Source organism: Poecilia reticulata, linkage group LG1 (genome assembly GCF_000633615.1).
Source record: "Poecilia reticulata strain Guanapo linkage group LG1, Guppy_female_1.0+MT, whole genome shotgun sequence".
Taxonomy (NCBI): Eukaryota; Metazoa; Chordata; class Actinopteri; order Cyprinodontiformes; family Poeciliidae; genus Poecilia; species Poecilia reticulata.
The window spans coordinates 3,511,092-3,529,431 of record NC_024331.1 but is presented as its reverse complement, the minus strand read 5'-3'; the positions used below and the strand labels follow the sequence as shown (position 1 = coordinate 3,529,431).

Below are 18,340 nucleotides of genomic sequence, written 5' to 3'. Positions count from 1 at the left end.
ACCATAGCTTAAAATGTAGTGTTCTCCACTGAATTACTCCTGCTAAATGAACAATCAGATCAAATGTGATCAAAATAATTTTACAGCGCCCTCTGCTGTTAAGCAACTGGAGCTTCACATAACAGTGGATGGAAGCAGAGTGGATCTAAACGGTCTACAGATGCCTGTAGGTTAGGTTTGACCACCTGGTCAAATTACTTCTCCAATCTCATCCATTCTGGCTCCAACAACCCACCAATCTATTTTCTCAGCTATCAACATTTTTTCTAAAGCCCAATAATATTTCCTCATCCTTTAACACTACCAAATGCAATAATTTTCAGTCTTTCAAGTCAAAACTGATAGTATTTATGATTCCCTTGATCTCCCCTCTGCTCCCTACAGCTCCAGTCAGCAGATCTCATACTTCACTCTAATCTCTTCTCTTCAATCTCCTAAACGTTTGTTTGGTATTAATACTCCCACCTGCTCCTTGGTTCCCATTCCTCCCCCTCAATGTATCCCCTGATCTTACTTCTGGATCTGTTATACAGTCTCGATCTGGCAGACATCAGCCCAATATCTACAAACTTAAATCTGGTCCTGACGTTGATATCATAAACTTCCATCAACTTCACCTCAACAGCCTGTTTGGACCATTCCAGTCACACAACACCGAAACAGCTCTTCTCAAAGTTGCCAATGTTCTCTTTTCCTCCGACTCCGGCCATCCCTCTGGATCTCACTGGAGCTTTTTGACACCATCAGTCACTCCACCCTCCTGTTCCGTCTCAAGTCCAACCTGAACCTCACTGGCTCTGTTCTATCCTGGTTTCAGCCTCACCTCACAAACCAAAAACAGTTTATTTACTCATATCAACCATTTCAGCTCCTCCATAGTGCCTCTATCCCAAGGTGTTTTCCAAGATTCAGTGCTTGGTCCCCTCCTCTTCATCCTCCATCTTGGTGACATCAGACATCAGTTAACATGGCTACACAGCTGGCATACAGATTTAGAACTCACCGGTCTAACCGCTCCATGCCTGCTTCAATCTTCCCGTCTTCAGGAACAAACTCAAAAATATCTTTTAATCAAATTTGCTCTTTGTGTTTTTATGTGTAATATTGCATTAATTTTATATTGTAGTGCTTCTGTAAAGCATTGTTGAGTACTTGGAAAGCATTGTGTAAATAGGTGATTTATGTAATTTTCAGCAAAAAGGCAAATCAAATGAATAAATCATTTGATTCAACAGGTTGAAAACTGATCACTTCAGAACTTTCTTTCATAAAAAACTGTACAAGTTGATTAGAAAATATCTGCAGAAGTTGAATCTGTCAGAACAATTCAGTTGAACTTTATTGTACCATGTTGCCATCAGTAAAAAAAAGTGAGCTGTAAGAAAGTAAAGAAGCCAAAACCTAAATCAAACTATAGTTTTATTATTAAATCAGTGACTGCTTTATTATTTTTGATCAATGTTTTTGTTGTGGACCTGTCATGGTTACCCCTCAATCTATCGAATCTAAAGACTGCTGGACAGATGCACCGGCGCCCTCTGGTGGCCAAGCATGGCTATTGAATGATTTTATTGCATGTGAGTCCAAATATTGACCACTAGAGGGTGTTGTGCAGTTCTAGTAAAACCAAATAGGAAATGAAGAAAACATTCAGGTCAGCTCAAGTAATAAAATTCATTTTTATTGTCAGAACTCGGCAAACAAAAACACTCCAAATGATTGCAAAAATAATGAATTATACCTCATCTTCATATAATCAGAGACAAAATGACAAAGCACAGACTTTATAGAGAGGAATGTCTTCTTACTAATCAGGTATGCTGGAGGTGGATGCACGTTCAAGAGACGATTTGTTGCAACAATTTGGTGCTGGACAACGTGTTAAAAATGATTAATTCTGTAAATTAATGAATATGATTTAAATGAAATAAAACAAGCAGAAATGGGACAAAGTTGATCCTTTCACTTCACTTCTCACGCTGACCTTTGCTGCTTTGGAGACTAAAGTCAGAGTTGAGGTTTTAGAGAAATGAGCTCATCACCACTAGAGGAGATGGAAAAGAAATGATTCTTTGAACAAAAGCGGACTTATTTAAACGGCTGATAACGGGAAAGTTTTGGATCTTAGACATTAAATAAACTGATAGCTGTTGAATACGAGCCTCGCACATAAACAATCAGAGCAAGCACAGCGGGAGCAGATATCTTAAATAAGGACGGCATGTATATAGATAGCATCACCAAGTTTCCCTCTTTGCTCATCTTTCTGTCAAGTACATCGTGTTTTTTTATTCAAACATTTCCTACCTACTTGCTGTTTCCAGAAAAAGAAAAAAAAAGCATGTTTAAGTGAAGTATAGCTCAATAATTATTCCCCTCACACACTCACACACCAACACAAATCACTCAATCCAAAGTACATAAATATTTGGATTTTTCAGCCGAACATGTTCCCGCCCCCCTGCTCTATTCCTGGAGGAGATGAAAATAGACTCTTACAGCTAAAAATAGATTATTTCCACTCAAACCGTTACAGAACCCCCCCAACCCCCCACCTTAAAGAGTTATAGGAAATGTTTTCTATCTGATCTACAAAATATATAGCAATGCCCTTTTTTTAAAAATAGTTTGTTGCTCTTACAGAACAGATCCTCCCCCCAACCCCCTTTCCACCGAGATACATTCAGAACGTGGAGCTGTTGGCAGAACAGCGCCGTTTGATAAGAGTTCACATCGGGACAGCTGGCGGCGCTGCGGTCTGGACCTCAGTATCTGGTCTGGTACTCATGATGCCACCTGTTGAAGTCGTTGTAGAAGAGGACAATGCTGCCAGACGCCATGCCAGTGATGATGCACCTGAGGAGGAAGCGGGACAGAAGCAACATCAATAGAAATGTGAAAATAACTGCTGTGCGTACACAGGATTATGAAGGGCTTTGCTTGTTTCTCGTGCGACATCTTTGATGACTGATAATTGGTGATTTTATTTCGCTCCATGAAGCAGAAGACAATAACATGTCTAAGTTAAAGGCTGCATTAAGTTTCTTTCAGACAAGCGTTTCAGAAAGTTTATGAAAAAGTTTAGTTCTGTTTAACATGGTAGGGGGTTTTTAGACTTGTGGCCCTTCTTACTAATTTTGGAGAAAAGTCATTTCATCAATGTTTTCTGTTATAACAGCAGAAGTAAAGCCTGTTTTTAGCTGCTTTGCATAATTGTATGCAATGTCTACAGTGTGGCTACAGTAGCTTGACACCATCAGCATGTGAATGTAGCGTGAAGCGCCTCTGGACCTGATAAAGGGTTACATAGATGCGGACGACGTACCGTTTAAAGTAGGGGACAGCCAAAAGATTGAGCCTGTTTTACTTAACTTGGGGGATCTGTGAGCGGAAAATATTTCCATCGATCTTATCTACCTCAGCAAAGGTCTAAAAACCAACCACTGTCCTCTTCTGCTCTGCAGTGAGAGAATCTGGCCAGCAGACTGGCCCATCAGGTCATGTCTGAACGATTGCAGTTAATAGTCGCCCGCTGCTGAGACTTCAGCGACTTTCTTGCTATATTTAGCGACATTCCAGACCAAAACAAAAGAAAAAAAACATCACTGTTGGTCAAATTCGGAATCAGCAGCTCAGGCTTTTTAAAGCTAATCGGTAATCAGACAGGAAACTGATCAACATGAACGGTAAACATGTTTAGACCTGGGTAAAGATGCTTTCACATAAAAGTCATTAAAGCAGAAACATGGATATAAAAAAACGGCCTTTGACTCGCAAAAAACAGTTTTTGTAAATGAACCTGATCTATTAACACCACAACACATGATTCTCCTAGTTACAGGGACAGCAAAATGAACGCCGCTTGGAGAATTTATGGTCACATGACATCAACTGGGTTCCTCTGCCGGTGGGTTAAGTTACCCACTGGCTCGTCTCATCCCACTCTGCATCTTTCTGTGATCCTCTATTGGGTGGGTAAGTTGAAGTGGGAGTTTCATAAAGATTCCAAGAGATTATTGGTTGGGATGAATTGCTAAATCCAGAGCTGAACAACAGAAGAAACTCGTATCATAACATTCCTCCTGCTTATGCAGTCAGACAACATCTACCTACTTCTGGTATGCCAAAGGTACCAAAAGTGAGAAATTCTTAGAAAACCTATTCTGCTGATTATCTGTAATACATTAGTCAGAGTAAAGAATCATTCACCTTAAACATTACGTATGCTGGTTTTCCTACCCGCACTGCAGTGGATGAGTTTTTTCAGGCTCCGGATTCTTTGGGTCTTACCGTTGATCATGTGACATTGCCATGGAGCGGATCCCTGCGTCACAGCCAGGAAAGGTGAAGAGCTGTTTGAGGTCAGAGACCTGCCAGACGGACACGACTCCACCGTCTCCACCTGTCAGCAAATACTGACCGTCCCGACTCAGCAGCATGGCCTGTCACACACAGACAGGCAGGTTGTTAGACCAACTCTAAATCTAGCATGTTCCTCCATTGACTGAGGACAATGATCTCTGCAGAACATGAGGTGTGCTGTAGAAACAAGGAAAACATACCCAGTAAAAAACAGGGGTTTGTTTACACTACATCAAAATGAAACAGTTCTCTAATCGTCTTGTGCAGAGGGACCACTACGACAAAACAGAACAAGACAGAACATTCGGAAGAAATATTGAAGCAACATATCAAAACAGTTTGGCACAAATGTCTCTTAAAACTGGACAATATCCCGAATTGTACAGTTAGTTAGAAAGTGACAACAAAGTGAGTCACGTGGAGTCAAAGCTCCATCTGAAGTCTCTCTGTGCAGCTCTGACAGTGTTAGCAAGAACTCAGTCAGCAGGAATGACAGAAAACTGTTGAGAAGCTCAAACATTTGACCCAAATCACACAACTTAAAGGGCAATTCTATAAAATAATGTGAAAATGTGTAAACAGAAGGACTGATATGGACCTGAAGAGGCAGTATTACGGAAGAGACTTTTTTCAGTTTTACATCATGCTGTAATGTTATCCCCTCATCATAAACATACCTGAATTGTTCCCTTAATTCTCTAATGTATGTTTAAGAAACCATTTAATCTCCATGGCAACCATTTACAGGAACCTGAACGAGTAGCTTCAGCCTCACAGGACTTCCACTCAGCTCCTCCAGACTAGCGGCAGCAGCTATTAGCAAACACCTGGTGGAACCGAGCATCTGCTGGACTCATGTCAGTTCAACGCTGCTAATAACGGTTGCTAAAGGTTTAATGATGTCTCAGGAAGAGCAGGAGCTTCTTAAAGGGACAGAACTTCAATATCAAAGCATCAAACTGTGAAGTCAGACATCTTGAGTCATGTCTGATAAATACGGTATTTTATTATTTTTTTTACATCTGAAGGTAACAGTCACTTGACTGTGCTAGAAAATGACAGTTTGTGCCTGGAAAATGCACAATACCGCACCTTTAAATGTTCACCATAATATTTTGTGGTATTTACTATGATAACGACAAAAAAGAGATTAGAAAAAGTATCTGAGAACCAAATGCAGTTTCCCCCCCAGCTGTAGATTACAGGGATGGACATCATTACCGTCAACGCTCCACAAACAAATAGAAAAAAGCACAAAACAAAAACTTCATTATTTAGTTGGCTATTCCAAAACATCAGTTACATTAAGCCAAACATTTTTTTTTAGTAAGCAGCACACAATAACTACTTATTTATATTTTTGAAACATCAATATATATTGCTGCTCTCATGAAGCTCGTAATGGAAAAAAACAAAAGTAAAAAAATAAATAAATAATGAAATTAAGAAAAAAAATGTGGTCAGATTGAATATGAGTGAGAAAAAGAGGCAAACCGTTTGATAAACGCCTCGTTTCAACTGTAAATCCTGCCGACGACGGGAGATCAGATCATCTGTGACGACAAAGCAACCATCACACCTCTGAGCGTTTTGATCCAACAAATAACTCCACATTGTGCGTATACACACACACACACAGACACGCACCCCCCCCCCCCCCACACACACTCTCTCTCTCTCTCTCTCTCTCTCTCTCCTCCACTCCACTAAAGATGTCTCCCAAGAGCAGAACTCAGAGATTTACTCATTTCATCTGCTTTTCTTGCAAACTGCAGCGGCCCAAACGGCTCCCTCAGGAATCGGATGAACACAAATCAAGTCATGTGCTGGAGACCATTAAGGGCACGGTGAGCGCTGGAAGCCCAAACTCAGAAAGTCAGAGGCATCAATCAGCGCGTAACCGTAGCTGATGAAATGACGAGGCCGAGTGTTTGTTCTGAACGCGCCGGACGTCGCCGAGAGCCGTTTCGTCGTCCGAGCTTTTACGACGCCGAAGGACGGACGCCTTTCAGCCGCCGACGCTTTTTCGTGTAGCGGCTCGGTGCTTCAGTCGTCAGCGGCATGTGTGTTAAATTAGGATCGAGTTTAATGGAAAAAAAGATTAAAAAAACAACAAGAAACTTAAAGCTGAAATGAGTCGATTTCAGGAAGTCGATTTGGTGTGAAAACAAAAACAATTCCTCAAACGAGAAAAAAAAACTGGAATGGAGGAAATGATTTGTGTGTATACTCAAAACTTTTCTACATCTTGTTTTGAAAGTTTCTAAAGTTTCAAACAGCAAATAATTGAGAGCAGAGATTTGAAAACAGACGGTTTTATTTTACCCACCCGCAGCAAATAAACCCAGAATTCATTTCAGATAAATAAAGATTCCTGATTTTTACTGGATAAAAAAAAAAAAAAAAAACTTAATAAAAAGCATCAACTGCGTAGCAGCACAGAACTGGGCAGCAGATTTTTATCCCCATCAAATCAGCGAATGGAATTAGATTTTTCTTCAACATGTGAAAGACGTCTGACGTTTTTATCGGCCGGTCCTTCGAGCATTTTTGGAAACGGTGTTAGAAAAAAGGTAAATCCATCCAGTCTGGAATCAGATCCAATCTGAACGCAGAGTTTGTCGTTTCACCGTCAGTTTGGATTTCAGTGGAGTGAAACGTTCACAGCCTGTTTATCAGTTTTATGACAATATTGGATTTTGAAATCGAAACTCTTTCCGTTGTTCCGTCTTAAATGTTAGGAGCTTTAGCTACATGTCAGGTCGGATGTTTGCATACACCCAGTGACATGTCTGTTTATGATTATTTTAGCTTTTTTTTTTTTTAAAGAGTGGAACGATTCAAATAAAAATAGAAAAAAACTTGGGTGAACAATTTAGAAATGATTTACACACAAACCCAGTAATATCTAGTCAAATGTTACTTTTGCAAATTACACCTCCAGTGTGCCATGTATCATTTACATGCTATCAGAAGAAAGTGGATCATATGACAGATAATGTATTATTGTTCTTTGAATTAGCTCCACTGTTTTTCTTTTTTTTAAATAGAGTTCAATGTTGGCTTCATATTTGCTTTTTTTTTTGTGCCAAATTTGACACTGAAAAACAAAATCTTGCCAAGAATTTCTGGTTTAGTTTCTTGAGGAAATATCTCGGTACACTTGAAATAAGCCAGTGACTTTTCAGCAACATACAGGAGTTTGTTTTCAGACAATAACTCCTAATATTGATTTAAGAAAATGCTAGTTCCACTGATAGATCATCTCAATTCCAAGATAGTTCCCCCAATTTTTTAATGAAAATCTGCAAATGGAACTAGTAAAACATTTCAACAATATTAAGGAATTATTGACATAAAATAAGTTCCCATATCTTGCTGAAAAGTTAGTTGCAAATTAGTTTTGTCTTATTTCAATTGTTCTAAGATAATTTGGACCAGAAACTGAATCAAAACTACTTGGAAAGATTTAGCGTTTTTGCAGTGGATGGGTTTTATTCAACTTGGTCTGAATCTGGTCACAGGGTTTTTTAGTGGTCAAGTGTCTAGTTTTGTCCTATTTCAAGTTTTGTTTTAAGTCAACAATTCCATAATATTGATGAAAAGTTAGTAGTTCCACTGGCAGAATATTCAACTTATAATTAGACTTTTCTCCTTGTTAAAAGCGAAACCAGTGGAATTCTAACTTTTTAAAATAATTATCAACATTAAGGAACTTCTAACATAAAACAAGCTCCTATTTCTTGCTGAAAAGTTTCTTGTAAGTTAGTTTTGTTTTATTTCAAGTGTTTTAAGATATTTGCACTAGAAACTAAACCAAGATTACTTTTGTGATTTTTCAGTGAAAACCATTGTTGTGAATTTTGGAAACCAACAGCAGAGTTAGGCAACAAACCCTGAAACCAGGCGGCCAGCGGCAGCTTAATGCGCTGTGATGCGTTCTGCTGGGGGAGTTTATGACCCGAGTGCAGCGCAGCAGGAAGCAGCAGCGCTGGCAGACATGTCAGCCTGGCCAGGTAGGAGGCTGCAGACAGACGTTATAAATCAGCCGCTTTGCCACTGGGCGGCCAAACAAGATGGCCGACGTCTCTGTAGGGGCCAACATGGCCGACTCGGCTCGGATGACTGAAAAAAAAAAAAAAAAGAGTGGTGCAGAAACATGTGCGGCCTTCGTCCCCATATTTCAGAGGCGGATGGGTGGATTCAAGGCTGAAGAAGGTAAAACTTTTAATTTATGGAGCTCTTACCCCCCCACGCCCCCCACCACCCCATCACACTGACAGAGGCCGTTAAAAAAGCTTCAGAGATGGTTACACTGCTTGAGTCGCACTATAACTTAAAAGAATGTAATCTATTCAGCATGGCTCCCCGTCACCCAAATCCGCTATTAGAGCAGGATGCCGACTGTTAGGCTGTCATCCTGACTCTGACTCCAGACCTCTATAAAGCGGCGCCGTGTACGTTTTTACTCTCCGCTTCCAAGTGCGTGCAGCAGGCCAGGACAAACACTTATTTATCCTGGAGCCACACTGCGCCGAGGCTCAGAGGGCAGAGAAGATTGATTCTGGTATGTACACGGGTGTACTAAATAGCGGCTGGAATCGGGGGGGTGGGGGTTTGGGGTGAAGCTAAGCCTGAGTTCAACATGTTGGGTTTTCCTAATGCCGCGTGACACGGAGGGAATTTACTGCAGGTCCAGGAGAGACCAAGTCCGTCTGCCCGGCTTCGTCTGTGCAGAAGAAATGTGGGGGAAAAAAAACTACGTTAATCTGAAAAACATCATTAGTAACTTTCTAAAACAAAACTAAGAAAAATTAGGACAGATTGAAAATGAAATGTTTGCTTTTTTCCCCTCCGCAGAGTCGGTGACGGGCTCAGTCCATGTTTCTGTGTATTTGTGGTTAGTAGCCTGGAAACAGGAAGTTTCCGTTTGTGTTGTGTAAAATACATTTTTTCAAGCTTTACTTCATTTCTAAAACAACAATATTATTGTTTATCCTAACAACTTCTGGAACAATTTATTGTCCAGCAAAATTTGCTATTGTGGCAGGTTTACCTTTCCATTCCACATTACAAAGCAGCCCCTCCCCGTGAATCCCCCATTCAGCTCCTTCAGACTAGCCAGCAACAATTAGTAAATATCCATTGAGCTCATTATAGGAGCTATTTCTCAGTGCAACGCTGGTAAAATAATTGTTAAAGGGTTAATAGAGGAGCCATGTTGTGAAGACTTCCCTGAAGGCAGAGCTTCTTAATGAGACAGATGCCCAATTTCAAGGCCTTAAATTACAAAGTCAAATTTCTTTGAAGTCATATTTGATATATAAAGCATTTTTATAACAACTGAAGTTAACATAGTTACTTGATTGTGCAATAAAATGGCACTATGTGGCTGGGAAAAACATAATACCGGCCCTTTAATAGGAAACAGGCGTGCAGCCGTCTGTCAGAGCTAGCTTACATTTCCCAGGCCAAAGCGGAAACAAAAGGGCCTGGAAACCAAAGGCGGTAGCTGCTATCTTGTGTCGCTCTGGCCACCAGGGAGGAAATGTGGGCAACGGGGGGAATGTGTCCTCCTGCGCTCTGGGGTAGTTAATGGTGTCGGGGTCCAGGACTGACCGCTGCTCTGGAGCGTTTCCCGCCACCGTCGCAATCCGACCTGACACCAGATCCGTGGATCAAACAGGAGCGCTTCCTCTGCTGGATGCGGTGGAACGGGGAGAGCGAGACGTGGAGCCCTCCCGTTTTGTCCCGAGGCGTCCTGACCTTCGCCTCAGATCCGAACCGAGCCCAGTCTTTAATCAGCGCTACACGCCTGGACTGGACCCCCGCCCCCCCCAAATGCCCCAGATGTGGTGCAGACGTACAGACGGAAGCGGCATCTGGTGAGAGCCAGGGGAGAAACGGCCGTTTCCTCACCTTGATGTTGTCCTGCACCTCCATGTGTCGCAGCAGCTTGCCGTTGACGCTGAAGAGGCAGAAGTGTCCCTTGTCGTAGTAGATCATGCAGTGGCCCTCGGTGGAGGACTGGATGAGCCGGGGCCGCAGGCAGCTCTCTGGGGCCTCCAGGGTCCGGAGCAGGTCTCCGTTCATGGAATGGACCAGGCAAGGACCCTCTACACACAGGGAGACACAGAGCTACGCTTAATATATGACACTGATTTGTCTTTTGTGTGTGCATGTGTGTGTGTGTGAGATGACACACACACACACACAATCTGTAAACTGCTTTAAAAAAGAAAAAGAAAAAGATTTTGGAAATAATATGACTAATGCCTGAAAATGTTTATTCCTTCCATAACAAACAGAAATTAGGAACTGGCTAAACTCAACTCAAACTTCAACAGCACTGCAAAATCACAAAATCGTAGAATATTTCTGGTCTGGCTTCTAGTACAAATATGTTAGTACACTTTAAATACGACAAAAATAACTTAGAAATTATCAGTATTTTTCAGCAGGAAATAGCAGCTTTGTTTAAGTCGATGTCTGAATGTTGACAGATTATTTCACTTATGGGAGAAAATGTCTTAGAAGTGAAATCATCTGCACAACAATTTAAAAAAGAAGGTTTTTTAAACTTTGCTAAAGAAATTATGATTATTTCAAATTTCCCATCACCATTATAATACATAACTTATAAAAATGTGAATTTCTAAAAATCAAAGAAAGTGTTTCATTTTCATGATTTTTACTTCTCAGGTCAGATGCAACGGAATCATCATAATATAATAATGTCTTTTTTTATCACTTCCATTTACAATAATGACTCAAATAAGTTTGAATTGTTTGAGAAGCAACATTTTTTCAGAAATTCTGCAGGTTATTCTGCTATGAATGAATTGAAATTAAACAAAAGTTAACAGTGAATGTCTCAGTCTAAAAGGCAAAAAAAAAGCTACAAGTCATGTCAGAAACCATGATAACAACCAGGTTAAGTATTCTTATTTATTTATTTTTAAAGGAATCTCACAAACACACCTAGCAGCCCAACTCCACTTCAACGGAAACAGGAGATTAAACTGTTTCAGTGACCAAGTCAAAGTAAACGGAGCATCGTGAAAACAAAAAAACTCCGTTTTCAGAAGAAAACCTTGGAAGATGTTAAGAAACTGAAAACCTATTTTTGGCAAAATGGAGGATATGGAGAAGTTTCCTCATCTGCTGTTGTGGAAAACGGTCAAAAACTCCAAATAAAACACGTTTTACTAGGAATTGATCAAACAAAGCCTCAGTGGTTTTCAAATGATTAGTTATTTAGCCAATCGGATCAGAGGAAGGCGGTCGGCTTCACCTTTGCAGCCACTGATGACGAGACCCAACTCAGCACAGACGCTGACAGACGTCACCTCACAGTCGTGTCCCGTCAGGATGGCCCTCGGTGTGGTAAACTCTGCTGGAAGACACAAACATTTCAGATCCTCACCTTTTAGCAAACAGTTACAGTTTATAGTCACTAGGGGGAGCAAAAAGGTTAGATGTTATCTTCTCATGTAGAGTTTTGGCTAAATACAGCAGCCATCAGTAGAGTTAGAGAGAAAGATTCAGACAGATTAAGTTGTTGTTTTTTTTTTCATTTTATGTTACTAACCTTTATGTACAATAAGCTCAATGTAGATAGAACAAAAAGAAGAAAAAAATCTTTCTTAAAAGTGCTAGAAAAAAAATCTAATTGAGATTAATTTCAGAAATTTTCTACAAGAAACATGGAAATGTTGAGGGGTTTTTTCAGGCAAATTTTAAACTTTTCAAACTTCTAAATACATCAATGATCAGCAGAAGTTTGGACTTTTCAAGCTCAGAAATTTTGAGATCAATCTCAGCAATTTTCAAGAAAGAAAACTTGGAAAGTTTGGGGGGTTTTCCAAGTAAATTTTAAACTTTTCAAATGCAGAAATTAAAAAGTTTTGTCTTGAAAATTGCTGAAATTGATTTCAAATTTTTTTTTTTTTTTTTAGCAATTTTTCAACTTTTCAAACTGAATCTCTTGAATTGAATCTAAAAATTTCTGAGGAATCTACAATGACTAACACTCTGTCCTATCCTGGACCGGAGAACTTCATGGCTCTCCACCAACAGCCCCACTTTCCCCGCCCCTCCTCCTTCCCCCTCTGCATCCTTAAGATTTTAATCCATTTTGTTTCACATGCAGATATTTCCCACACTCTGCCTCCTCCAAGGTTTTAAAACCTTCTCGGCATGACGGCCTTTACTGGATCCAGATGTTTCTGCATCGGGCCGGCAGAGCAACACAAAACCAGAGGAACTCAGACTGAAGTCATGAAATTTGTGTAATTTAGTTTTGGTTTGAAGCTGTCAGGGCGAATGACAACACAAATCATCGAAATCACCTTCCGTCCGACCAGACGCTGCATATACACGCCAGATCAGGTTTTCCTAGAGTACATGTGATTGTAAACAAAAATGAATAGAATTTGCACGTTTGGTCAAAGTGTAAAAGCTTTGAATTGGACGCAACAGAGGGAACTGTAAAGGTCACCAGCGTGAGTCTGTCTGTAGGAGTTCAGTTCTGGTTCACGGCTCAGCGGGGGGTCGGGGGGGGCGCTCTTCTTAAATAACCCCATCAATACCTGCTGAAAGTCAAGATCAGCACCAAAAACTAAACAAAAAATAAAAATGACACTGGCACTTGTGTGTTTAAATCCACAGATTTGTAAGAATTCACACCCTCAGAGTTGTTTCTGATTTTGTCTCAGTCACCAGTTAGCAGCTCAAGTGGAATTTGTTATGAGGCAGATCGACAGAAAGGAAAACCTTTCTGTGGAAGTTATTGTGAAGCGGAAGGAAGTGAAACAAGGTTTGACAGAAATTGTTTAGACATTTGAAACCAAAAAGTGCGGCAGGAATTCCAGCCTTTTACTCCAGTTTCAGCTGGAAGTAGAAATGAATTTGTTCTTTGTAAAAAAAAAAAACTCAAGCTCAGATTGGAGAGAGCGCATCTGGAGTCCAGCCATTGATTCTAGGTTTTGTGGCGTGGACTTTGACTGGACCTATATTCTGACCTAAAGCACTGACTGACAACTTTGTTAATTGTTTACAGTCACTGAGCTGCTGAAAGGTTAAAGGTCAAAGTCATTATCAGCATCTAATAACTTTGATTTAGTCCCATCTGCTTTATAACAAACATTTGTAGTTTTGATTGTAGTTTGTAGTTCTTTCATACTCTATGTATGTTCTGATCCACTGAACAGAAAGAGATATTTAAGACTTTACGTCATGATATTTTGATAACTCAGCCTGTCCTGATAACTTTCATTCTGATGATTAACATCTTTTTGAAGGCCAATTTTATTTATAAAGACATCATGATTCATTTTATGGTTTCTGTTATGTTATGTGTGTGTGGTTTTTTTAAATTTCCGTTTCATTTACTGTTTTTGTGTTTTATTTTGGATATTTAAAATATATTCCAGTACCAGCGTGAAATGTTCTCAACTAAAACTAAAATTAATTATTCTTTGAGATGGCAAACTTGCATTATTATTATTATTATTATTATTATTATTATTATTATTATTATTATTATTATTATGCCATTACCATTATGTTACCGTACTTGAAAATGCTTTCAAAATGACAATATTATCGTTTATCACAATGACGTCTGGAACAATTTATCGCTACAAACACAAATATTACTCTTGAAAAACATTCCCACTTTAACTCTTCAGGATGCCACTTACTTAAAGAAGTGGAATTTACATCAATAAACTGCATAAAGTTGAATCATATTTTCACATTTACTGATATTTATTGATCCTCTTGTGATAGAAAGTGGAGAAAACAGTAAAAACATTTCTGATCATATCAGTTTTTTTAACATCATTAATAGATATATATTGCCACCACAATAAATCAAAATTCTCATAATTAGAAACAACTACGAACTACTTTGTGTTGCTCTATCACAATAAAATACGCCGCTCGTCTTTATAACCACATAAAATATTGAAAAGTGCAACAGCCAGGCTTTATTTGTGTTCACCAAACAATGTAGTCTCTTTCTTTCTTTAAACATCCGCCTCGCAGCTTTTGGGAATAGGAAGCATAAAGTTTCCGATATGAACACGTCTTGGCCGTAAACGGCGGTAATAAACAACACGTCTTCAACTGCGCCAGTTGCTGTTTAGGTGCATGAGCTCATGCAGCTCCTGTCTAAATGCAGCTGCACGGCACAAACTCAGCAGAGCTTCACTAATAGGGCCGGTTCTTCCCCGAAAGCCACAGCTACTGTAACACCTTAATTGAATTTAGCAGAAAGACTCCATAGAGCCCACACTGCTCTCAAAATTCTCCAGTAAAAAAAAATTTTTTAAAAAAGACGACAAAATGACAAGTTGCGTATTTCAAATCAATGAAACCCACATGCACAGAGCAGAAAATATCTGGTGGATTATTATAATGAGCGGCTAAACGAGCAAAACGCGTCAATATGAGCAAAGTTACAGGACATGTTTTGAAACGGGGAAATCAAAACAGCAGCAAATTTGTCTCCGATGACTGATCTCATAGGATTTAACTCCAGTTGATTGTTTGGACTTTTTTCTTTTTTTTTTTTTAAACATCAAGCTGTCCACTTTGCAGCCGCCCAAACTCGCCCCTGATCCCATCAGAGCGCCGGGAGCCCAAACAAGCACATTTCATCCAGTTAACAGCCTCGTTCTCACTAAAAGCAAACACATGACCCGTGAGCCGGCGAAGCCGGGAGAACCGAGCCGGATTTTGCTCCGCGCAGATCTACAGAGCTGATAAAGGGAACAAACTGAGGCAGGCTGGAGCCTGCACCTAAAGTTTGGTTTAAATTAGAGAGACATCTGACTGCAATTTCATACCTGTACGTGGCCGGAGCTCGGAGGCAGGGGAGGGGATCGGGTGTCTCCGTGTGTGGACGTACACTCGTATTAAACTTGTTTTAGGGACATTAACCGGTCACAGCTTCCTTTTACAGAGCAGGAGTTATGGATGGAGACTGATACATTATGTAGTAAATATGTAGTTACTGTTGGGCATTGGTCTCGAGGTGCTGGATGTAAATCAAATGTACTTTTTTTCATTTTTGTTATTTTACTTTATTTCATGCAAAATAAAAGAAAAAAGAGAATTTTATACACTTTAATAGAGAGAAAAAAAAAAAAGGTAATTAGAATACTATTAAAATATGTTCAGCTAAACTGGAAGGGTGTTAGTTAAGTTTTCCAGGCACATTTTACAGTGTAATCAACTACCCACTCTATTAACTTCAATTATAAAAATGCTGCATATATCAAAAATGACTTAAAAGAAATTTGACTGCCTAATTTATGTTTTTTTTTGTCTTGAAATTGGGTCTCTGTCTATTTAAGAAAATCTTGTTCTTTCTGAAACTCTACCTACAGAAATTCATCACATCATGGCTCCACTATTAACACTTGACCAACATTTATACCAGCATTTCACTAAGAAGCAGCTCCTATCATGAGCTCAGCAGTTCCACCAGGTGTTTGCTAATTGCTGCTGGCTAGTCTGAAGGAGCTGAGTGGGGGAGTTGCAAGGTTGCTCTGCTGTGAGGCGGATGCTCAGTTTTGCACAGCTGGATGGTTGCCATGGAGATTAAATGATCTCTCAAACATGGATGAAAGAATCAAGGCAGCACTCCAGGTAAGTTTTTGATGAGGGAAAAACATGATAACATGATGTGAAGCTCCAAAAAGTCGTTCTATGTACCACTGCCCCTTTAACTGGGAAAAGCTGAGTGACGCATCATACTGGGAAATATTTTGATATCTTTTCAAATATCTACTTAATAAAGTCGAAGACAAACTTTTCAGAAAGAGAAAGTTTCTTGAGAAATCAGTTCACATATGAGTGCGTCCAAAACAGGCATTAATGTTTTCTGTCAAATCTGAACTGAAGGCGTTTCGTGTGGCGACATTAAACGGTAAACTGAAGGACTTTAACTACTTCATAAAGAAATGTTTCCTGTGGCCAGGCTGTCCCACACACAACATCTGCTCTAATCTTGTTTCTCATTTGCATAACTGGAGGCTCAGTGAGTCGTTCTTACTTGAACAAACACAACTTTGTATCACCGGCTCTGTTTGAGCTGCATTAATGACAAACCTGGTATTTCATTTATGGTTTTTCTTCTGTTGTTTTCTAAAATACATTTTTAAGCTAATATTCAAGTTCAATATTAGTTAAGTTCATTATAGTATTGGAACGGATGCTTTTACAATTATATATAAAAATAAACATTGTTTGGCGTTCCCTCTACAGTCATTTCTGTAAGAGACAGAAAAAACTCAGGACAATTTTCCACACAACACAACAATATTATTGAGACAAATAAGTCAAATTAATACATTCTACATACAATACTTTTGCTCTTGCCAAAAAAACCCAAAAAAACAACTATTGTGAATATCTAAGGATCAGAAAAGGAGCTCGGTTCCACAGAAGAAACTAGTTCCGTTCTCCAGCAGATGGCAGTAGCACATCTAAAATCTGAACTAGTCGGAGGACAAGCCACGAGTTCATAGGTCAGTGTGTTCATGTGAACGCATCAACCACTCAGACGGACTCACGTCAAGCTTATGAGGTGTGTGAGATGTCCACGGGTCGTTAGGAGCGAGCTGGAATTTTTCTGTAAGTGTGTGTTCTCGTTCTTAGCGCACGGAGAAGATTTTTCTTTTTTTTTTTTAGCTTTTTGAGTCGTTTTTGGTTTTTGGAAGCAGATTAAAGGTCTGCTGTCTGTCTGGATTTGGTGTGTGTGAGTGTGTTGCAGAAGAACATCATGTCAGAGAGAGAGAGATAGAAAGAGAGAGAGACAGAGACAGAAGAGAGAGAGAGCCTCCTGCGGTCCCGGCCAATGAAGCGTCACGTTGGGATGGGAAGATGAGAGCTTTGTCTGCCCCTCCAGCTGCAGCACTGAGCCACTAAAACTCAAATAGACTGAATTTTACACATGCAAAACAGCAGCTAAAAAAAGCTCAATCTCGCCTCAATTTATGACTTACATAAAGATACAAATTAGGAATGTGGATTTTTTTTTTTTTTTTAATCTATATTTGTATGTTCCTATATGAGAGATCCAGGAAATCCTAAGATCTGTTTTGTTCCTTTTTTGAACAAAGTGTGTAAAATTGCACGACCATTTGTCCAACTATGATTTTTTTCTGTTTTTACTTTGTATTTTCACATTTGCACAACCACCTACTCTGGTTTTTACTCCCTTTTGCACATCTGGTTTTTCTGCACAGATACATTATGAACGTTTCTGAAAACGTGACCCGACTGCACATCCTTTGGATCGTGACTCCAATATGTCTATTTCTAAAAACTACAGTCTATCCTGTCAGAGTCTCATACAGTACACTTTCATTATTATTATTGTTAATCTTATTTCCTTATATTTGGTTTTTTTAACACTTTAAGACCTTCTTGTGTGAGCCTACATATCTGTTGCTGCTGTTGCACCTGAATTTGTCCTTTCCTGGACATTTAAGTTTTTTTTCTATCCTATTTCTATTCTATTATTGTCTGTTTGAAATAAATAACTAAATAAATAAATAAATGTACCTTTTACTTTAAAGTCATCCTCTGCTCTCCTTCACATGAACACCAAAGCGGCTTATTAAGCAAATTACAATTTGTCATAAATTTCATCCCGTTTGTGATGGATCACTTAACAACATGTCCGCCAATCTAAGCCGGCCAAATTAGCACCGCGGAGGCCGAGGCTGTGAGCAATGTGGCGGCGACGCTTTGATCGCCGTCGATGCCATATGTTATGGTAACGCTGGGGAGGCCTGTGACATTTTTCACTTTTATCGACCAGCCTGACCCCGCTGGCCCCGGGACGGTGGGGAACTTTCATGTGTCGGCCGGGCGACCCCCAACGCAACTTTACGTTTAACGTCTCTAAGTGGCCCTCACTTTCACTCACATTAAAGACAGATTCCCTCCACCCCCCTCCACC

The 18,340-nt window shown here is 39.8% G+C and overlaps 1 protein-coding gene across 1 annotated transcript in view; it reads right to left on the bottom strand.

Annotated features, from left to right (window-relative positions):
* Positions 1–1,667: 1,667 nt before the first annotated feature.
* Positions 1,668–18,340, bottom strand: part of lrba (LPS-responsive vesicle trafficking, beach and anchor containing) — a 233,103-nt gene continuing 216,430 nt past the window's right edge. Inside the window, exons 51-54 of the mRNA XM_008405468.2 lie at positions 11,657–11,758; positions 10,282–10,478; positions 4,291–4,442; positions 1,668–2,856 (exon numbers count right to left, since the gene is read on the bottom strand). Of these exons, the coding sequence (XP_008403690.1) occupies positions 2,766–2,856; positions 4,291–4,442; positions 10,282–10,478; positions 11,657–11,758 (542 nt within the window). The 3' untranslated portion in view covers positions 1,668–2,765. The remainder of the gene's footprint in view (positions 2,857–4,290; positions 4,443–10,281; positions 10,479–11,656; positions 11,759–18,340) is intronic.